At 45.5% G+C, this 22,827-nt stretch overlaps 1 protein-coding gene across 1 annotated transcript; it reads left to right on the top strand.

Annotated features, from left to right (window-relative positions):
- Nucleotides 1-80: 80 nt before the first annotated feature.
- Nucleotides 81-21,567, top strand: CPA2 (carboxypeptidase A2). The gene is made up of 11 exons (XM_088018389.1): nt 81-145; nt 1,932-2,106; nt 2,984-3,118; nt 3,706-3,801; nt 6,153-6,254; nt 8,379-8,477; nt 9,794-9,904; nt 11,025-11,115; nt 12,678-12,877; nt 14,940-15,024; nt 21,352-21,567. The coding sequence occupies exons 1-11, from the start codon at nt 81-83 to the stop codon at nt 21,537-21,539; spliced, it is 1,347 nt and encodes a 448-aa protein (XP_087874515.1). The 3' UTR covers nt 21,540-21,567.
- Nucleotides 21,568-22,827: the final 1,260 nt, after the last annotated feature.

Raw genomic sequence — 22,827 nt, forward strand, 5'->3', positions numbered from 1 at the left:
CAGATCAGCCTCAGCCGTGGGCCCTATAAATAAAGTTCAGGAGTGACCCTGAATTCTGGACTCTGGGAACACCCTTGACCATGAAGTTGATCCTGGTTTTTGGTGCCCTTCTGGGGCATATCTACTGTCGAGAAACATTTGTGGGGTAAGTTATGCTTTTTGGTGTCTGTTTGAACTTTTTTTTTACCTGATTCACAGGGTCTCACTGGATTGTCACAGAATAATGGGTGCAAGTGTTCAGCATTTTCAGAGAGGTTCTCTTAGATTTAGAGAGGGAATAGTGGGAATGACAGAAATGAGTGACCCAAGAAAGAGATGAATGACATCTAAAGGAAAAAACAAAGTGAAGTCTGAACACATATACTTTATATCTCTTTCCCCTGATGATCTGAATGTAGGGATGGTGGGCATCAGTGAAAATAAAGCAGCTTGGCCGATTGTCTCAGTGCATCTCAGTAAGTGATGGGTTACTCTCCCACCACCTCCTCCTGGCCATTCTGGGCTTCGCCCTCCACGTCAGCCCTTGTCCTCCCCATCTCCAGATCTAGTGCCCGGGCCACGGAACTTCACGAGGTGGGAGGACCAGGGCTGTAGATTTCAGCCCAAATCCAACTCTCGTGGCATCATAGGATTCACCTTTGCTCTAAAGTACTTTGTTTTCAAGATTCTATGAAAGGCTTCAGGCAGCATTTTTTGAAGAATGTTCCAGGGAATTAAGGAAGTGGTCAAATAAGTTTGGCCCTAAGTAGTGGGTGGTCAAATAAACTTGGAAATCAGCGGTTTAACAAACTATAGGATTTCCAGTGACTTTTACTAAATTCTTGTGCATTGTAAATCTATAAGAAGGGATCTAGGTTGCTGCATTTACCCATTTTTTGGATCATCAAACTCCTCCCCACTTTTTTTTTTTAAATGTCCTGAGCAACTCAAAGGGCAACTATTCCTTAGAACACACACCAGGAAATATTAGCCCAAAGCAGTACTTTTCTCAATGCCTTCCCATTACAAAGGAGGGCTCCTGGGCTGTCTGTACTAACCAAAAGGAATGTGACTCAAGTGGAAGAATTTTCAGATCATGGGGCAAGTGGATACTTGTAGGCAGAAGAGCCTTGAAGATCTCACGCTATTACTTACGTATTTTACTAATGTTCATTGGAAGTTGCATGGCACTTGGTTTCAGAAGGTCTGGTTTCTGGTCCTTGTATATGGCTCTTTGTACCAATCCTTTCTCCACTGCACAAATGCTCAGGGCAGTGACTCAGGAAGTCAGCCTACTTGGAGAAAGGACAGAGGAGAAGGAATCTCTATTGCCAAGGAAGGGCTATACAAATCCAGATCTACTCCCCAACTTTTTTCTAAGGATATATGTTTGCTTGTTTTGCAACTTCTCTTTCCTGCCAAGGTGTCCCTGATATCTTTTATTCCTCATTATGCGTGTGTATGGTTTGTGTGTGGAGAGCACACCATGATTTTTCAGGGTCCTAGTTGTCTTTGGCATACCCCAAGCTTGGGCCACATGAATGGGGTTTGGAGATGGAACTCTAATACATTTCAGTTAACAACAACAACAAAACATCCTAGGTCTACCCAGATGTGAATTCGATTTCCTCTTACAAGCACCAACCTAATTATTCCACTTAAAAAAAAAAAAAACCCACCTCATTTCTGAAAAGCAGGAACAGACAAGTTTTAAAAGCTATTGCTTTATGACCAGCAGGTGTTATTTTATAAATCATCATTAGCTAAAGGAAAGGTAACTTTAATGGCAAGCTTCCTGCTAGGCGTAGGTACACCTCTTAATTATTATCTAGATACCATTTCCTTGGGGGGAAGTAAAGCCATTCTACCAAGTCCTCATTCTGGCGATGTGGGTCAGTATACAATTTATTAGTTTCTCAATTGTCAAAGAGATTATTAACTGCTCCATTAAGCTCCTACATGCAGAGAGTAACAGGAGCAGAAAGCAACAGGAAAGAGTGTCCAGGCTTTGCTTTTAAGATCATGTCTGTGGTTAATATTCTTAGGGACCAGGTTCTTGAGATCTCACCAAGGAATGAAGAACAAGTAAATCATCTGGTGGAATTGGAAGCTGAAGAACATCTTCAGGTATCCATCCTAGAGGGAGCTTCTGTTTCCCAAAGTGACTACTCCACAGTTAGACACGATGATTGGGATCTCTTTAGATTGGCTCTCATCTTCTCTGACATAGCGTGGAACGCAAACTCAAGGAGCTGGGATATGGAAAGCTTGGGCTCTAGTTTCGACTCTGTGACACTGGGGAAGTCACCTACCTTCCCTGTGTCTCATTATCTCATTCAGTATAATGAGGATAAATATACCATTCTTCTATCTCACAGGTTTATCATAAGAGTGAAAAGAGAGATCAGTTGTGAAAGTTACTTTGAAAAATTGCTGAACAGGGGCACCTGGGTGGCCTAGTCGGTTAAGTGTCTGCCTTCGGCTTGGGTTGTGATCCCAGGGTCCTGGCTTTGCGCTCCACGTCGGGCTCCCTGCCCAGCGGGGAGCCTGCTTCTCCCTCTCCTTCTGCCTGCCGCTCACCCTGCTTGTGCTCTCTCGCTATCTCTGTCACTGTCTCTATCAGATAAATAAATAAAATCTTGAAAAAAAAAGAAAAATTGCTGAACAGCTTTAATGCATTATTTCCATCCTAAAATAATTTACAGTATTAATGTTCTGTTATGAAATGAATTGGATTGGAATGTCAACTGTTAAAAAAAAACTGCCATAGTTTTAAAATAATCTTTGCCTTCCGCCAGTTTTAATATCTAACCGTAGGGGGGGTACAAACAATATGACACATAGGCCCCTGCTTGGATATTTAAAAACCCTCTTGCAATATCAGAGTGATTCTACAGTGATTCTAGTCTTGCGGGCTGGTAAAATGGATACAAATTGATTTCTGGAAACCTGTCCATTTCCCTGGAATGACCCACTTATTGCCTCAGCCTTTTACCCCTTCCAGCTTGATTTTTGGAAATCACCCACGATCCCAGGAGAGACAGCCCATGTCCGAGTTCCTTTTGTGAACGTCCAGGCAGTCAAAGTTTTCTTGGAGTCCCAGGGAATTGCTTATTCCACCATGATTGAAGATGTTCAGGTAATTACCCCATCGACCATCCTTCCAGAGTCTTGCTGGTCTACATGAACTGACAATCCATCCTTTTTTCTCCTTGGATACCCTCTGCCAGGGAAAGGGACCTGTGGGTGCCACTGGGGCCTTCCTGCAGTCTGGGCTACCCCTGACACTGACCCTCTCCCTTTTGCATTTGGCATAAGTGGAATATGGTAATAAAAGTCTTAAGGGAAAGGGCAAAACAATCTCTGGCAGAAATATAAAGTACAAACTGAAGGGTGTTCATTTAAGTAAAAGTAAAACCTTATTCATTTAGTTTTTAATTGGGGGTTAGCTCGGGCCCTGCGTTCCCAGAAAGGTAGGAGAGCTATAACACAACCACGGGACTAACTGTCATCCCATATTTGCCGCGTCTGGCTGGCCAGAGGTCCTGTTAGCACCTCATCCCCTTTCAGGATGCTGCCAGAATAAGGGAAAGGCATGACCCTAGAGCCTGTATGACAGGAAGAGGATGCTTGGGACTGGGGACCTGAGTGTTGGCATTTCCCTCACAACTGTAGATGCAAATGGATTGCCATTAACTGATCATAGGTGTGACTGGTTTATCTTAGGTTCTGTTGGACAAAGAGAATGAAGAAATGTTACTTAATCAGAGAAGACAACGGGATGGTAACTTCAACTTTGAGGCTTATCATACTTTGCAAGAGGTAGGTGTTTCAAAATGAACATCAGAGGAATGGGCCGTTTTCTCCTCTGATGACAAGGCTTTTACTTCTACCTTGTGATTTAATGGGGAGTATTCTCATATGATCTCCTCACTTCTCCAATTTTCTCTAGGATCTCACAGCCAGTATCCGTGTCACTGCTTTAAGGCAGGACCCTGAAGCCCACTTGCCCATCCCAGGGGCCATTCCATTATTTGGAATTGTCTAGGAGTGTCTTTTTTTTTTTTTTTTTTTTTTAAGATTTTATGTATTTATTGGACAGAGAGAGACACAGCGAGAGAGGGAACACAAGCAGGGGGAGTGGGAGAGGGAGAAGCAAGCTTCCTGTGGAGCAGGGAGCCCGATGCGGGGCTCGATCCCAGGACCCCGGGATCACCACCCGAGCTGAAGGCAGATGCCCAACGACTGAGCCACCCAGGAGCCCCTGTCTAGGAGTGTCTTAAGTGAGCACACAAACAGCCTCTTCTGCTCATGAGCCTCTCCCCTCAAGGCCCTTCTGCCCATTTCTGACCTGTGATGCCCCCAAAGCCACTTGAGAACTGTGCTTCCTGGCTGCCATTGATAATGGAATCGGGGGAGACCCTGACACCTCTGACTTTCTGCTGAGGGTTGGGTCTCCCAACATGACCAACACTCCCAGACCTAGTAGTAGCAAGTCTTGTGAGGTCTCTGCTGTCTCGCTGGAGTTTTGTTGGTGTGAAGACTGCCCCCCTTCCTCCAGCTGGGTCACACACTGCCACCCGCACATCTGGGCAGGGCTGTACTTGCCTCTTTGTGACACAGAACTTTTCTCGGGGTTCACAGGGGTCCACGTGCCTAAATGATTTGGAGTGGGCGAATGGAAGGGAGAGGATGAAGAGATGGGGGCTGGAGGGTAACAGGGAGAGGTGGGGGAGTAGGGCAGAGCCAGAGAGGAGGAATCCGGTGGGTCCTCATCCCCTAAACCAGCAATTCTAAATGCAAAGAAGTCTGAAACTCATTTTTTCCCCGATTTATTTGGTGGCAAAAGCTGACCTGACCTAAACTCATCTGGGGGCAAACTCTGACCTTAACTGACTTGCTACTCATTTGTCTCACTGCCAGAAAAATCTTTTTTTAAAAAGATTTTTTAATTTATTTGACAGAGAGAGACACAGCGAAAGAGGGAACACAAGCAGGGGGAGCGGGAGAGGGAGAAGCAGGCTCCCCGCGGAGCAGGGAGCCCGATGCGGGGCTCCCTGGGATCATGACCCGAGCTGAAGGCAGACGCTTAACGACTGAGCCACCCAGGCGCCCCTCACTGCCAGAAATATTAATGTCTCCGAATATGGAGTAATGCCACATGTACAATATACAATATAGGCTTCCTCCAACCTTTTTTTTCTAAGATTTTTATTTATTTACCTGACAGAGAGAGAGAGAGAAAGACAGCGCACAAGCAGGGGGAGTAGCTGAGGGAGAGGCAGAAGGGGGCTCCCCACTTGAGCAGGGAGCCCAAGGCGAGGCTCCATCCCAGGGACCCCGGGATCATGACCTGAGCCCCCCCCAGGCGCCCCCTTCCTCCGAACTTTCTTAAAAATTTTTTTTCTTAATTTGAACTATGTATGGCCCCTATGGGTTTCAGCTAAGGGATTGTGAACCAGTACAAAGAATGAGGGGTAAAGGGCGTGAAGAAAGTGAGAGGCTCGCTGGCTCGCTCTCTCCTTTGCCTGGCCTCACAAAGTGGTGTCCGTGTCGTCGGGGCGCAAGCGCCGGCAGCGGCCGGAGGGGCCGTTTTCACGCGGGTCCCTCGCCCAGGCACGTCTCAGTCCCAGCCACGGACCCAGCTCGGGTGGCCCGGCTGCACAGCGTTTCAGTCAGCCTCCAAGTAGGAGCCCAGGGGGCTGGTGACGGAAGTGCCTCGGAGGCCAGCGCCCCGTCGCCCCCGGCCTGAACCAGCCCCGCTGCCTTTTGTAGCGCCGGCCTCCAAGTCCACCTTTTTTTGGGGGCGTGCCCCTGCCATGCGTGTCCCTCTGCTAGTAAGGGCGAGCAGGTGTGTGGCCGGGAAAGCTATCCCTCCGAGCGGGGCTGAGGAAAGCCACAGGCAAGCCAGGGAAGTGCCATTTTGTCGGAAGCGCAAAGCCGGAACGAGCCGGCTCCGCTGCCACAAAATGGCTTCCCCCTTTCCCACCCCGGCGGACGCCCGGTGACTCATCGTGTCTTCGCTTTGTGTCCAACGTCCTCAGTCCCGCAGCATCTGCCGCGCTGCCCTCTCCGTTTCCCGGAAGGAATGGAAATGGAGGCGGGAGAAAAGTCATTAATGGTTGCATCACATCATTCATTTGCAAATGTCTACTTATTCTTACACATTTCAGATTTCCCAAGAAATGGATAACATCGTTGCTCAGCACCCGGGTCTAGTGAGCAAAGTGAATATTGGCCATTCTTTTGAAAAGCGGCCCATGAACGTGCTCAAGGTACACAAGTGCAGCTGTGGGTTTTCCTCCCGAGGTTTCTAGAATCTCGCCGCTCCCAGGCGGGCCGTCAGTCCCGGCTCTGCCTGCAGAGCAGTTCCTCTCCCTCCCCCCCCCCACCCCCTTCCCTTTTCTCCTCCTAACCGGTCCTTGCTGGTTTTGAGTATCCACCTCCCCACTACCCCCAACCCCCCCCTTTCCTTTTCTTTTTCTCTTTCTTGCGCAAGCTGACGCAGGTCTGCAGGAGTGAATTAATGCTCTCATTTTGATAGACTCGCTCGCAGGGAACCAGAGGCGAACGCGCCAATAGGAACAGAGGAAGGGGGAGGCGGTGCGGGCCCCAGGGCGAGGGGGGCGGATGGAGGAGGTGACGGGGGTCCCAGGGCGAAGGCCGGGGATGGAGGAAATGACGAGGGCCCCAGGGTGAGGGAGGTATGGGGGTGGTCGTCCGCCGTGAGGTGGGGGCTTTGGGAGAGGTGGTGTGGGCCCCGGGGGTGAAAGGGGAGAGGGACGGGGTGCGGCCCTCAGGGTGAGCAGGGGGGATGGAGGAGGTATTCTGTAATTAATCAAGGTAGGAGTTCTATACCTTGTTTCCCTTTTCTTTTCCTTTTCTTTTTTCTCTTTCTTTTTTAAACCAAGAAATTAAAAAAAAAAAAAAAAAAAAAAAAGGCGCCAAGTACTTGCCTGAGCTGCATTTGAAAACAGAAGCGTCCCTGCAGTGTGCGGGAGGATGACAGGGCAACTGAACTGCACAGGCAAATGCCCAGGAAACCAAGGCATTTGTTTGCTAGTTTGAAAAAGATTAGGGTTTTACTCCAACCTATAACCTCTTACCGTCTTAGTGCTGATAGTTTCAAGCTTTTTTACTTTGCCCCGAAAAAGTGAAACTTATTTACCAGGTTTCCTAGAAAGAGTTTGTGAAAGAGGGGGGAAAAAAAAAGAGATAATGTCACAACTCCCTACTAAATTTGGAAATGTTATGGCTGAGAACCAACGGACTCATTGGGACAGATGGATTTCTCCAGAGTGTTTCTCCCGAAGCAGGCTTGAGAGAAGTGGTTTGCCTACTTTATGACACCGTGGTACATTTGCTAATATTTACTACCTTCTTTAAAAAAATTTTTTTTTTCCTCTTCCCTGTTTCTCCTACCACTGGGCCAGGAAATCCCAGATTCTCCTCCCCCTCGGATTGTCCTGGCCTTCTCTTCTCTAGGGTAGTTCGTGGGTGAGAATGTTACGTGTTTTTGAAAGTTCCCCACTTTCTACAATTGAGCTCTTTGGAGGAAAAGACATGAAACACTTATAACTAAAACTCTCGAAGCCCATGAAATGTAATTTTTAGCAAGGATTTGCATTTCTCATTTACCTTATCTGCTATGTTTAGAATGCAGCGCAGAGATAGAAGTTGATGGTGCAAAAATAATCTTTTCCTCCCCATTTACTGATCCAATTGGCAAAGCCACTCTTCCAAATAAAACTGAGACACTTAGATCATAAAATTTAAACTCTGGAAAACACCTCCAGAACCTACCATCCTGTTTTTATGAAGGACTCAAAAGGTTATCACAAGCATTTTTATTACAAAAATAACACAATCATTGTAAAAATTGGAAAATAGAGAAGCAAAAAAGGAAAAACATCCCGAGTTCCACGGCTATGGGGTGATAGCCGTTAATATTTTGTTGTAATACATCTTGCTATTTCTCCCTTCCTCCCCTCTTCCTTTGTCTCATATGTTTGTGTGTGTATATATATAAACATACATACATGAATTAGCCTTTTAAGAGAATTGAAAATGCATCATACTATTCTGTAACCTGTTTTGTAAAATTTACAACAAATGATTTCCCGTCATTACATTATCTGCAACGAGTTTTTACAGATATCAGAGGAGGAAAAGTCTATGCCCTCTTGTTAGCCTGCATTTAAACTTCTATTAAAAGCAGGGGATCAGAAAAATCACGTGAAATAAGAGTTAATCGACAGCATCTCTGTCTACACCTCCTCCTTCTCTCTCAGTCACATCAAGTACAGAAAGAGGGACGGACAGACAAGGCCTCAGGGGAAAAGATCGGGGACAGGAGCCTGCAGCGGTGGAGTTGTTCACATTTCCACACTGTTTTACAGTTCAGCACCGGAGGAGACAAGCCAGCCATCTGGCTAGATGCCGGGATCCATGCTCGTGAGTGGGTTACACAAGCTACTGCACTGTGGACAGCAAATAAGGTCATTTTTCCTATAATTCCTCGATTATTTTGACTTTCTGGGGTTAGGCCCCACCTAATCACGCAACGGTCTTTGTGGTCCTAACGGTTGATGCTCTCCGCGAGCTTTTCTTTGCACCGGCAGGAAATAGGCCCGTTCAACCTTTTTGGGGATTGTGGTATTGCAACAACTAGCACATTGGCACTGTCCCCAGGCCTGCCGGCCACTGTGTTCTCTGTTAATAGGCACAGCCAGAAGAGATTGAGAGGGTGCTAAGTAAGGACCCCAGGAGTCAGATTTCAGCATAAGAACAGACTAGAGAAAAATTGCTCTGCTGCCTTGGGCCCTGAGGGCTGAGGGACGATGTGCTAGAAATCTATAAAATCACCAGAGGGGCTCAGATGGAAAATATAAACAGGTGCTAGAAGAGTTTACTTTGCCCTATAGATCCAAAGTGAAATTAGTTAACGGTTTTTGGGTTTTTCTGAAAATGTTCCAAATCTGATTTTGAAGTCAGAGTGTCGCAATACCTTTCCTCCACATGTTCATTGGAACTAAGAGGACAGTGGGCTGGGTGTGACCTAGTCTGGTATTGCTTAAGTAATTCAAAAATGACATGCTATAAATCAGAATGTTAATTCATGAGCAAAGGAAATCAATCCACATCAGATCATTCAAGCATGTGCAACCACGTGCATACTGACTGATACATTTTTCCTTTCAATTAAAATGCAGTTACCTTTAGGGTATTATGAAATGGATATTTAACAGTTGAATAATAATGCCTTAGGATGGCTGAGCACAGGAAATGAATAAATTTTAATCCAGCAGAAACTTCAACTCCACTGCAATTGATCGCAAGTGGAAATTTAATTCCCCAAATGGAATTTAACCGGTCCTCTGTATCTTCAGAAAAGTCTCTACACATTTAAGTAATCTGTTGTTTGTCATGAGTCCTTTTGGAAAGCTAGTCTCTGTGATGATGAAGGAAAACTGAAAAAATGTCTTCGGTGCACAGATCCCTATAAGCCACATATACCATTGCAAAATGCTTCCTTGGAATGAATAGAAAGAATTCCACTTTTGAGAGAGAATGGATAAGTGATATCTGAGTTTTACTTAAGTAAGTTATTCTGACTGGAAATAAAAGTATGGATGCTGGCATATTAAACACATGAGCATCACAGGAGACTGGGCTGTAGTCCTGGCAGGCTCTCATTGACCAGCAGTGGTATCTAGTTCATGTTCGAAAAAAAAACACATTGCCTTAATACTCCATCCCGTGTTCCCCCGTGAGAGGGGAGTGTGAAATTGATGTCTACATTGTCTCTGCTCAGATTGCCTCTGATTATGGAAATGATCCATCCATCACCTCCATTCTGGACACGATGGATATCTTCCTGCTGCCGGTCACAAATCCCGATGGATATGTGTTCTCTCAAACCAAAGTAAGCCTGGACCTTTTTCTTCAACAAGAATTTACGGAGATGTGTAGGAACTTAAACAAAAGTAACCTTTCTGTTCTTGGTTTACCAGAAGCGGAATGCGTAATTTCTCAGTAGTGGCCCTGAATTGAGGCATGTAGTGGAGTTTATAATCACCTCTCATTCTGACACACGATGTCTTTACACATCGCCTCGGTCAGAGCCCATTTCAGCTGTTAGGCTGGACTATTAGAGCTCAGTGTTCACTGTGAGTCACCTCGGAGCTTTGTTCCAATTCTCTCTGCGTTTTTTGTGGTGGGGTTGATGGAAAAGAGGAGGCGGATGTTACCTGCTGATAATTCGACTGCAGTAGGATTTAGGTAGGCAGTACAATGCAGTTAGCATTTTACTTACAATCTGTAGAAGAAATCCTCTGTAATATCACTAAAAGGAGTTACGTAGATTTTTTTCCCCCTTTAAAATCTTATTACAGAACCCCACTGTGGCAACGGTGACCCCACATATATTCAAAGTGAATCAGAGCTTCAAGTTTATTTTTGGAGAGAGCTGACTACGCTAGTGTTTTTCAACGGGTGTTCAAAAAGAACTCATACAAATACTAGTACTCACCTCATGAGATACCCTGTGGGTAGAGGGCTGCACGGTCAAGTGTGGGAAGTACCGCCTACCATATCCCTCTCCTGGAGCCGCAGGAAAAAACAGGAAAGCATTAAGAAACTCTTAGAAGTGCTGAAGTACCTTCGCGAATTTAGCTCTATAGTTTCCTGAAATATTCTATCACAGAACTCTTGCTCTCTCCCCACTTTTTGTTGTTGTTATTTTTTGTTATTGTTAACACTGAATAGAACCGGTGTCCTATGGAAAATGGTTTGCCAGGTATTGATTGGAGGAGATGGGGGATTATTTACTTCTCATTCTGGTGAGATGACCAAGAAGCTCCTTGAAGAACCCCGTAGGAGGACTGCTTGACTACTTTGTGGGCAAGGGAAATTAGTGTAATTCCAAAGGGGCCTTCCCAGGAGGGAGCAAGGGAAATGAACAGGATTCTAAAGGGACCTTTCTCATCAGGCCAAGTGACAGTCATTCTTTTTTTCCTGTCTTCTCTTTCGGTTGGATTTTAAAGAATCGTATGTGGCGGAAGACCCGGTCCAAGGTATCAGGAAGCTCCTGTGTTGGTGTTGATCCTAACCGGAATTGGGACGCAGGTTTTGGAGGTGAGCGCAGGGACTTGCCCCCAGGGATGGCCCGAAGTTGTCTGGCCAACTAGCTATTTTTGCAGGGCTCTGCAGTGCTGTCAGCCTGCTAAACCCATTCAGGATTGAAGCCATTTAAAAACCTATTTGAAAAACACTTAAGTAAATTCCCTTCACAGGCGCGTAGCGCTGTCACAGATCTCTGAGCAGCATTTAATATATTTTGTCTCACATCTTAGTTTTCCCGCAAGCTCTAGCCCAGCTCGGCTTCGCTTCTGAGTTTTCAGAGCAAGACTTGGCGCAATGGCGGGAGGCCTCACTCAGGAAGCCCTGAACCAACCACTAGAGGGGGTTAGGATCTATTCAGAGGAGAAGCATTACATCATCTCTGGATGTTTCGAGAAAGAAAACTAGAAAGAAGTACAAACAGGATTAAGAAATTGATTTTCAAAACAGATTCAAAGAGAAAATATTGGCTTGCTGCTCGGATTTTGTTGACTTGTGGCTCTAACTTTTTGGGGTTCAGTGGCAGCCTGGTTGGGGGGCTCCTTTATGGTTTTTAGGGACCAGTTAAAACTCCTATGTTTCTCTAATCACAGAACTGAAATCTGTTTGTTTTTTCCTCACTAGTTCTGGTCACAGTGAGGTTAGAAACTGTCTTTCATTGCACCTAGTACAGTGTCTGGAACATAGAAGGCAATCACTAAGTATTTGTAAGACAAATGAATTAATGAGAGTTATTGAACCAAGAAAAGACCCACTCAGGAATTGTGACAGGATATGGATGAATGGCAAGTTCATTCATCGCTTTTATAATGTTTTTTTTTTTAGCGTAGGAAAAAAAAATCAAAGCATCAGATCCAAAATACCGAACAATGCCCAGGGATTCAATGTCAGGTATTTTCTTCCTGAAATATTATGGTTCTTATTAAATAATCTTGAAATAAAGTGACAGGTTGTATTTATACTTTGTCTATATCATTTAGAGACCCTGGGGAGTCCCAGCCTCTCCCTCGAAGTTTCTCTAGCATTCAGAGCCCTGGCCAGGCCACAGTGGACCACTTTGGTGGTCACGAGTAACTCCAGTTGCTGAGAAAATCAAGGCCGAAGGTGGCCTTGTTGTCAAGTGCAGTTGTGATTTCCTCACTGCAGAAACGGTGTCAGAGGTTCCTTGCATTTGTGGCTTTGTGATTTAGAAGTACAGATGCACAGAATCTTCTACTCTTGGACGCTAAGAATTGGAAGCAATCCCAGAAAAAGAGCTTGCTCAACTCCCACCCAATGCAGGAATTCCATCCATAATGTTAAATCTAGCTTTCCTTCCAACAACTCCCACAGAGAGGAGATGATCTAATTTGATAGCTCTTTCTGCCATATAGAGGAACCATCTTTCTAAAGAAGAGAGGATGCATCCAGAATCGCTTCACTTTGGCCTCCTGTGCCCTTAGATAGCACCTCCACCTAATGCAGGGACAGTCTTGCTGACTTCCTGAGGAGGAACTTAGTGATGCACGGTAAATGTATCCATACAGCATCTCCTTGAAGCTTACTGTTCCTACTGGGCTTCTTCTGCATCCCATCAGGACCTGGAGCCAGCAGCAACCCTTGCTCTGATTCCTACCGTGGACCCCATGCCAACTCTGAAGTTGAAGTGAAATCCATAGTGGACTTCATCAAGAGTCACGGGAAGATCAAGGCCTTCATTACCCTCCACAGCTATTCCCAGCTGCTGATGTTCCCCTATGGGTATACATGTACCCAGTCAGATAACTTTGATGAACTGGTAAGTTTCCAAAATGTATTTCAGCTCAGCCACAAAGGTCCATTGTGTGGACAAGTAAGTTTCAGTCATAAAGTTGGGTACTGAGATGGGGGTGTACTAGTGACAGGTTACAAAGATGAATGGGTCCTACCACTGAGAAGATTGTGATACAGGCAGAGGTTTGAAAGACTGGTTGTGGACTTTCCCAAATTAAGTTTCCTTGGGAAGTAGAATTCATGAAATTACTGTTGCCTTAATCTAGATGAGCAGGAGCCTCAATTTGACCATGAATTCCCAGGATGCGCTTCCTGTTGCTTAGGACATAACCACTTGTTTTTGGACGTGAGGCTCTTACATCTGTAGTCAGATGCTGTCAGATGCTGGATGCTAAACAGTACTGTCTTCCAGCTCTTTGCCTTATAGCTTCCTGGTGCTTTCCACTCTGTGACCTGCCATCATGCTGCACAGGTGTGTGATGTTGGGCATCAGACACTCCCTTCCCTAACTTGCTACCTTCCATCATCTTTCCTGTTTCAGGAATGAGCAAACTGGTGGCAGCCTTAAGTCAGATGGTGACATCTCAGGGGGCTACTTTACAGTTGAGCAAGAGCTTTCCCCAGCTGAAGAGAACATGCAGATACTCCCAATTTGGCTTTTAGGCTTGGTTTTTGAGACCCATATGTTAGAGATAAACCCTGAGATGGGACCTTTTGGTCAAATTACTTTCAAATACGTTATTGTCCGCAGCCTGGCAGAAATGCAATAAATTATTCCCATTTGGGTGTATCTTTCATCTCATCCGTTGGATTTTAGCCCTGTAGGGCAGTTTTCAGGGTTTTGTTGGTGAGTATTACCACTCAAGGCCAAATCAAGGGAAAAAGAACCTTAGGATTGAAAAGAACCTAAAAGGTACTTGTAGTAGACCTAGATGACCTTAAATCATCCAAACTGGGTGCTCATATCTCTGCCACATAGTCATCCATCCTGTGTTTGGACAGGGATTCTGTTCCATGTTGGAGCAGATTTGATTGTTTGAGTTCTTCCTCATAGAGAGTCCATACCTTCTCCTTATGGTTTTTACCTGCCAGCCCTGGTTTATCATCTTGCTGTCTTTGAAAAGAAGCAAATCCATTAATCACTTGAAGACCAGTAACCTGGTTCTGCTAGGTTTTTCCATATCCCTACTCCATACCCACAGCTCCTTCAAGCACTCATAATATGGCCCCAAGTTCCCTCACCATTCTGGTTTGCTATTTTCCGAACATGCTTTGGATCGTCTCTGTTCTTCAAGGGTAGCTCCCAGGAGTGAACATAAAACTTGTGGGTTAACCAGCACAGAGCAGAGCGTGACCATAGCTGCCCTCCTCCAGACCATGCACTTCTGCTTAAACAGTTGAGGGTCACATTAGTTTTTTGGCAGTAGCACTGTGCTGTTGACTCATGTTGGGCTCATTGACAACTGAAACCCCCAGGCTCTCTGAGGATTCTGCCGAGCCAGGTTCCCCCATCTGGTAATTGTACAGTTGTTTTCCTGGACCCAAGTTCAAGACCTTACATTTATCCCTAGCAAGGACAGTAAAGCCCCAATCAGTCAAAATTGGAACCCTCAAATAATGGAAAATATTTTGCTGAGCTCTAGTTCTTGGAAAAAGAGACAATCATAAGGAGGTAAGCCAATGTAGGGATCTAGCAAAAAAAAAAAAAAAAAAAAAATCAACTTCCCGGGTACATCCTGGGGTCAGTACGTATTCTCTTTAGCCCCTTACTCCCACCCTATTTCCACCTACACCCCTGAACAAGGAGGGATGGTGGCAAAATAATGACCCTAGTGTATTTATTGCAAACACCTGGATGATCAAATAAACAATGAAGGTGTCTGTGTTGTATTTTCGAAGCCAACAGAAGTGAACTAATGTTTGCTTCTCAGTGAAAATGACTGAAACGAAAGGGCGTTGTGTTTAAGCCTGAGTTAACCAGAGAGTCCAGTTAATCAGACAGCCCCATTCTACTTTCTGCCCTTGGGCATTTGATTTTCAAGAAGCAAGTGTTATCCATCTACCTTTCCTTGGTTCTCTCACTCTAGAATGAAGTGGCCAAAAAGGCTGCCCAGGCTCTGGCCAGCCTGCACGGCACCAAGTACAAAGTGGGACCTATCTGCTCAGTCATCTGTAAGTATCTAATGTCTTTTTACAAATGACCCACTAAGCGGGCGCCATGTGATTTTGGGCCAGAGCCTTTCAGTGCCCTGATGTGAAATGGTTAGGTCTTCGTGTGTGGTGCCCAGCCCTGCCCGGTTTCCCCCCACAAGGTACTATGTGATATCTGGAACAAAGAGCTTCCTAAATATTTGAGCTATGTGCGTTGCTCTCTGCTTGTCCCGATCCTTCCAGCTCACTCTCGTTATGTGGAATCTCTTTGCCTAAAAATAAGCTTTTGTCAAGACTTGGCCCTAAGTCATCACTTTTATTAATTATTCCTTTCTTGGCTCAGAGGGGTTTATACCCTGAGTAGTGCTGTGGACTGGGTTGTGGGGGCAGAATGGGGGCGACTCTTTAAAAGGACCCAGATATTTCAGTGGATAGACTCTGTTGCAGCCATTTGTGCATGTAGAATTTGGGGAGACAAAGGGGAGGTAAATCCAGGAATACTGCTAATGGCAAGAATAAAGCTGGGGAGCCTGCTGTCAGACTTTCTGAGACTCCCCTCTCCCACGGTGGATTGGGATAGAAACAAGAAACAGCTGCAGTGCTGTGGGAAATCCTAATGCACCCGTGCAGAGTCTTGAGTCCCCCAGAGGAATCTCCCCACTTGCTTATGGGCAAACCCAGAAACTCAAGAGCCCACAGTTGAATGCTCAGGAGTCTCCCTGTACTCCCACACCCATGGACCCTTTGGAAACAAATACTTCTTACAGGCACACACTCTGTTCAGCATACTTTTATTAAGCCTCTACTATGTGCTAATCGTTATGCCAAGTACTACGGACATAGAGAACCCGCAGGAAACTCACTGTTTAATGTGGGAGACAAACAGGAAGACAAGTGAACCTCAGTATGCTGTGTGCAGTAGTAGGCTAGATGTGATACAAAAGTGTTAGAAAGTTGGGAGGATTAAACAGTGGCAGAATCAGGAAAAGCTACGTATGGAAGAGGGCAGGATTTTGATGGCTGCTCACCAAATAGCTAGAGGAGGGGAAAAGAATGGGCCATTCTGGCTCTTTAACAGCACGGGCAAAGGCACAGAAGTAAGAAACTGCCTGATGGACTCTGCGAACCACAAGGAGGTTTGGAACTGCTGGAAGAAGGTGGGAACGAGGGGAGCGAGGGTTCAGGTTTTTGGGTGCCAAGTGAAGGAGTTTAAGTCTTAACCCATAACCCAAAGGATTCTAGAAGCCATTGGAGAGTTTTCAGCAGGGAGTGAGTGTGTTGAGGCACCGTGTTTTAAATAAAACACAGTAGCTACTAGCATTGGGAGGATGGAGTGTGATGGGCTGGAAGTAGGAAATTCCCACAGGAAGAGTAGGACTTGTTCAGGGGGAGGTGGTGGTCCTCGCTAGAGCAGTGCCGTGGAGGATCTGGGGAGACATGAAGCGGGGAAAACCAAAAGGCTTTGGTCAGTCATTAGATGTTGAGAGTTTCTCACCAAAGGTCATTGAACAGGGCCATTAATAGAGGGAGACCTCCGGGAAAGTGAAAGACAGCGTGGGGTTGGAGAGGGAATGAGTTCAGCTCCGGGCAAGTTGAGGCTGAGATAACTGTAGTGTTTTCTAGTGGGGATGCCCCGTAGGCTTTGGGCCACACGGCTCTGGGCTTCTGTGGAGAGAGAGACTTAAGAGTAGTTGACATAGAGAGGATGGTTGGAACAGGAGAGCAAGGACATCACCTGGAGCGGGAGGAGCCCTGGATGGAGGAGGGAAGCAAGCTGTCAGACAGCAGAGGGGGTTCGTGAGGGAGGGCCACACAGCAGGGCTGGGCAGAGGGGCCAAGAAGCTTGTGTTTCAGAAGCTGGTGGGGGGGGGAGCAGTCGTCGGAAAGGAGGCAGGGGTTAACAATGATGAAAGGCTATGAGAAGGTCAACTATGCTGAGGACAGAATATTTACCACTGGATTTTTACGATGAGCTTCTTGGTGACCGTACCCAGACCGTTTCAGGAGCATGAGGGTCACTGGAGGAGCACAGGGGATGGGGGAGCGCAGAGGTCTGGTGCGTGGACTGCTCTTTGGAGGAGCCCAGATGAGAAGGGAAGGAGAAAGAAATGGAGGGTGTCTTTTCTGAGATGAGAGCCTTATTTATTGACTGTGGGAAAAGGACCAATAGAGAGGGAGAGGTGGAAGCTCCAGGAGAGAGAAGAAACGAGCAAGGCAGTGACACTTCAGAGTAGGGGAGAAGAGGGATGAGAAGGAGTCAAGCAGAGGTGGGTAGAGCAGGCTCGACTCAGAGGAGCGAGCCTGCACACAGGCTGGAGGTGCCAGCCCAGCTACGTGTACGACGTTGTGCTGGGAATCTAAGGGAAGGCACGCTTGTTAGTCAAGCTTTTCTTTTCTTTCCTTTTCTTAGATTTTATTTATTTGACAGAGACACAGCAAGAGAGGGAACACAAGCAGGGGGAAGCGTTGAGGGAGAAGCAGGCTTCCCGCCGAGCAGGGAGCCCAACGTGGGGCTCGATCCCAGGGCCCTGGGATCATGACCTGAGCCAAAGGCAGACGCTTAACCGACTGAGCCACCCAGGCGCCCCTAGTCACACTTTTCTTGACGGTAGTCTTGGAGAGCGGAGGAACAAGAGTTCACTTAGCATATCTAGGACAATTGATGGAAATCCAAAAACTGATCGTGAACGTTTCCCCACCCCCCGATTATGGTTTTTCTTTTCTTTCATTTTTTTTCTATTTTTTTTTTGCTATTATGAGGCATTTAAAAGACTTTATTAAAAAAAGAGATCCAATAATCATCACATTTTATGTTTCAATTTCATTCATAATTTTGTCAATGAACACAAATATAATTCTCTAGTTGTAATCAGTGTCTCTGTTCCATTTTGGGTCCAGCCTTTCTCAGTTAATGTTATTTTGTTATTTCCTGCACGGTTCTGTGCATTTCTACTCCAGGTGTTTGTTATTCCAGTTATTCCAGATTGCTATACCCTGGTTATTGGGCCTTTGTATTGTTTGCTAAGTGGTGCGACTACATGTTGGTACAAACATGTTGGTACAGACGTCTTTTTCTTTTTTCTTTCTTTTTTTAAAAAATATTTATTTATTTGACAGAGAGAGACACAGCGAGAGAGGGAACACGGCAGGGGGAGCGGGAGAGGGAGAAGCAGGCTTCCCGCTGAGCAGGGAGCCCGACGTGGGGCTCGATCCCAGGGCCCTGGGATCATGACCTGAGCCGAAGGCAGACGCTTAACCGACTGAGCCACCCAGGCGCCCCTAGTCACACTTTTCTTAACGGTAGTCTTGGAAAGCTGAGGCACAAGAGTTCACTTAGCATATCTAGGACAATTGATGGAAATCCAAAAACTGATCGTGAACGTTTCCCCACCCCCCGATTATGGTTTTTCTTTTCTTTCATTTTTTTTCTATTTTTTTTTTGCTATTATGAGGCATTTAAAAGACTTTATTAAAAAAAGAGATCCAATAATCATCACATTTTATGTTTCAATTTCATTCATAATTTTGTCAATGAACACAAATATAATTCTCTAGTTGTAATCAGTGTCTCTGTTCCATTTTGGGTCCAGCCTTTCTCAGTTAATGTTATTTTGTTATTTCCTGCACGGTTCTGTGCATTTCTACTCCAGGTGTTTGTTATTCCAGTTATTCCAGATTGCTATACCCTGGTTATTGGGCCTTTGTATTGTTTGCTAAGTGGTGCGACTACATGTTGGTACAAACATGTTGGTACAGACGTCTTTTTCTTTTTTCTTTCTTTTTTTAAAAAATATTTATTTATTTGACAGAGAGAGACACAGCGAGAGAGGGAACATGGCAGGGGGAGCGGGAGAGGGAGAAGCAGGCTTCCCGCTGAGCAGGGAGCCCGACGTGGGGCTCGATCCCAGGACCCTGGGATCGTGACCTGAGCCGAAGGCAGACGCTTAACGACTGAGCCACCCAGGCGCCCCCAGACTTCTTTTTCTTTTAGACGATCCTTTTGGTGTATATTCCCAATGCAAGATTACCAAGTCAAACAGAACGAACAGATTTGGAGCTCTTGTTACATATTTTTTGGGCTCTTCTCTGGGAAGACTGATCTGCTTACAGTTGCCCCAACCTTTTTAAACCACGTTCCGTGGGGGATTGTTCTCCCCTTTGGCAGAGGAACCCCCAGGAAGGAGGGCCCTGTGATTGCTGGCGCTGGGGAGGAAGGCCAGGATGGCCACTTAAGGCTGAGGGTTGCATGCTTTCTGTGTTGGGCAGCCTCTGAGTGGAGGCTGGAGTTGAGAATGTCAGCAGAATGGCATCCTGTGCTCTCCACATGGGGTCTCAACCATCATATTCTCGGAAGGCTCAGGTATAGTGTGTTTCTCTTGGTAAGGTTACAGATATTTCTAATAAGCAAGTATCAGACATGTGTAGGGTTTGCTGTGTGATCTTTTGGAACCTGACCATTAATGGTCAAGTAAGTTCGGGCTGCATTTTGCCCAGAGCTGACTCTGTTATCCTTGATTCTGGCCTCATGCCAGCGTGGACAAGCACTGCCTCTAAGAACAGGTCCCAATTAAGTACTTTTTGCCTCCTGCCCTAGATTGGTATGTAGCTCTGGGCTGAACACCTGCTTCACTCCACCCAAGAGGTGGCTGGACTCCTGTGGTGGGCGAGACATTTCCTGGGTAATTTCTCACCTGGAAAGGGCTCTGAGGAGCTGCACTACAATAGGCGAAGTTGTCACTTGAATTCTTTCTCAGAGAGGTGGAGGGTGAAAAAATCCAGACCTTGGGGATAGAGGCCTGGGTTTGAGTTATAGTTCTGCCACTTTGGAACCGAGTAATCTCAGGTGGGTCACTCATCCTCCTTTGTTTTTTTTTAATCTGTGAAATGGGTTGTTGAGAGGCTCAAAAGACAGGATGTAGAATAAAAGTGTTTGCAAACTGTAAGGCACTATATAAATGTTGCTTGTTAGTTTCCTGGTGGATTACTCCCCTCCAGGTACCTCTTACCTTTCACGTGGTCTGGCTTTTTTTTGATAGGATCCTAGTCGTTTATTGATAATGGTGGTTATAATCACAACTGAACTTTATTGAATGCTTATCCTACATACTTTATCCCAGCTCCTTCCCTTAATTTCTTGGAACCTCAGTTTCCTTATCTGTAAAATGGTAATAATACTAGTATCTGTCTTGGGACCCGTGTGAGGATTAAATCAACCGATTTAGCATAGTACCTAACATATTTAGTAAGTGCTCAACAAGTGTTGGAACCATACACATAATGTTCTCCCATTTAATTCTCCCTGTGAAATAAGTACTATAGTATTATGCCTATTTGACAGATGAAACCTTTGGGATTCAGAGAGGTAAGTGCCTTAGGTGACCCAGCTAATGATTTGCAGAATCAGGATTCAATCTGAAGCCAGTGTTCTGTCCACCATGGACCTCTTAGTGGGATAGGCTGTAGTCAGGTAGCGTAAGTTAGTAATTTTGGTACCCAGGAAGATTCAGTTCAAGTCAGCAACCATTTGGGTGAAGGCAAAGACACAAATCACAGGCATTTATAGTGTTAATTTATAATGTTAACCACTAATCCTACTTCTTCCTGGTACAACACCCTGGTCTTCCCCTCCATCCAGCCCCATTCTTAGGGGCTAGGTAATTTCCTCCATCTCTGCCCCCAACTTTTCCATTTGACCTCTACCCAACTTCCCTGGGAGGGGCCTCAGAGCCCGTCCATTGCTCAGCTCTCCTGAGTCATGATTGTCATAAGTCTTTGTAGGTTAATGCCACCTTCCTTCATCATCTGTCATGTCAACGGCCAAAATTTACACAGGTGCACATTACTTTATTGGTATAACCCATCGTGTATAAGTCCTGGGCCTATTATTTGATATCAGAATAAAACGTACTCCACCCTTATGCTGAAAGTTCCCAGAGGGCAGAGCCCAAATCTCTTACTCTATTTGTAATCCTTCTTCTCCCACAAGAGAAAATAAGGTCTACATCTAGCACTCCTCTAAAGAAGGAAGTGGTGTGGCCTCCTTAAGGTGTAGAAGGTGCCGATTGGGAGAGCAGGCAGGATTCCAAATGGGTGGGTGAAGCCAGAGGCTCCTAAAAACGCCAAAGGAAGGCTAAGTATAGCGTCCATTTGAATAACACCTTTTGCTTTTCAAATTAATCTTATATTTTTTCATAAGCATGACTCCCTATGAAGCTATCCCTGCTCTCAAGGACCATGCAGAGGGGCCTGACTTATCTTTGGTATTGGTGAAACCTAACATAGAGGTTATATATCTGGAGAGGCCAGAGGGAATAGCATAACCAGACTTTTTTCTCATTTGCCCTTCAGACCAAGCCAGTGGAGGAAGCATTGACTGGTCATATGACCATGGCATCAAATACTCATTTGCCTTTGAACTGAGGGACACTGGTCGATATGGTTTCCTCCTGCCGGCCAGGCAGATCTTGCCCACAGCTGAAGAGACCTGGCTTGGCTTGAAGACAATCATGGAGCATGTGCGAGACCATCCCTATTAGGGCTTTGGGGAATAGACACCATTAAAAGCTCTTTGATTTGAAGCAAAGTTGGGTTGTGATTATTCCTTTTTCTAATCCTGATCTTGGAGCACTATTTCTTTGATTTATGTTGCCCTAAAACATAACAAGCTACTGAGCTGTACCCCTTCATCTTTAAAAACAAACAAAACCCACCCTGAGCGAAAAGGCTCCCAACATCGTTTAAGAATTTTTTAAAAATTGTGGTAAAATATACATATCATAAGATTGACCATTTTCACCATTTTTAAGTGTGCAGTTCAGTGGCATTAAGTACATTCACAAGGTTGTGCAATCATTACCATCATTCATCTCTGGAAATTTTTCGTTATCCCAGACTGAAACTCTGTACCCATTCAGCATTAACTCCCCATTCTCCCGCCCGCCCTGCCCCCGGAAACCTCTATTCTACTTTCAGTCTATATGAATTTGCCTATTCCAGGTACCTCATATAAATGGAATCATACAGTATTTGTCCTTTCGTGACTGACTTGTTTTACTTAGCCTAATGTCCTCAAGGTTCATCCATGTTGTGGCATGTGTCAGCCCCTTCACCTTAATAGAGTAGCATTTTGGAGCTAGCAAGGGACTTTCGAGTTTCTTTATTCAATAAATACTAATTAGACAACTACATTGTGTCACACATTGTCCTAGATACTTACATATCTTCTGGTCCCATTGTTGCTTTTGGCTTTTTCCCATTTCTAGTATGTTGCATTATAAAAACAAGTGGGAACCCAAACCAATGATACCAATCAAACCTGGGTCTCAGATTCTTCTTTTTTTTTTTTTAAGATTTTATTTATTTGAGAGAGAATGAGAGACCGAGAGTGCGAGAGGGAAGAGGGTCAGAGGGAGAAGCAGACTCCCTGCTGAGCAGGGAGCCCGATGCGGGACTCGATCCCGGGACTCCAGGATCATGACCTGAGCCGAAGGCAATCGCTTAACCAACTGAGCCACCCAGGCGCCCCCCTGGGTCTCAGATTCTATTTAATTTTTTTTAGACATTCACTTCCATTAGGGATTGAGATTTTCTTCCTTTTGATGGTTTTCTCTGGGAGAAGAAGGTGGGAAGTGAATGTCAGCTTGCCTAGAATTCTGGGTCCTTGATTCTTTAGTTCACATTTCTTGCAGATTCAGCTCCCAGCTTCTCTTGTTACTAATTTCAAAGCTGAAATCTATCTTGGAGCCCAGCCATTGTTATGGACCAGGGTGTGTGTAGGAGTTCCGTTTCAGTGCTCAAAGGACGAAAGAGTCCTGATAAAGCCCC

Source organism: Eumetopias jubatus, unplaced genomic scaffold, assembly GCF_037043125.1.
Source record: "Eumetopias jubatus isolate StellerSeaLion01/CBP00866 unplaced genomic scaffold, mEumJub1_p1.0 scaffold_14, whole genome shotgun sequence".
NCBI classification, from domain to species: Eukaryota; Metazoa; Chordata; class Mammalia; order Carnivora; family Otariidae; genus Eumetopias; species Eumetopias jubatus.

Excerpts from the sequence above, each read along its gene's own strand:
- CPA2 (XM_088018389.1), top strand. The coding sequence starts at position 81 with ATGAAGTTGATCCTGGTTTTTGGTGCCCTTCTGGGGCATATCTACTGT. Across the intron at positions 6,255-8,378 it reads GGCCCATGAACGTGCTCAAG|TTCAGCACCGGAGGAGACAA; the intron begins GTACACAAGTGC and ends ACTGTTTTACAG. Across the intron at positions 8,478-9,793 it reads CACTGTGGACAGCAAATAAG|ATTGCCTCTGATTATGGAAA; the intron begins GTCATTTTTCCT and ends GTCTCTGCTCAG.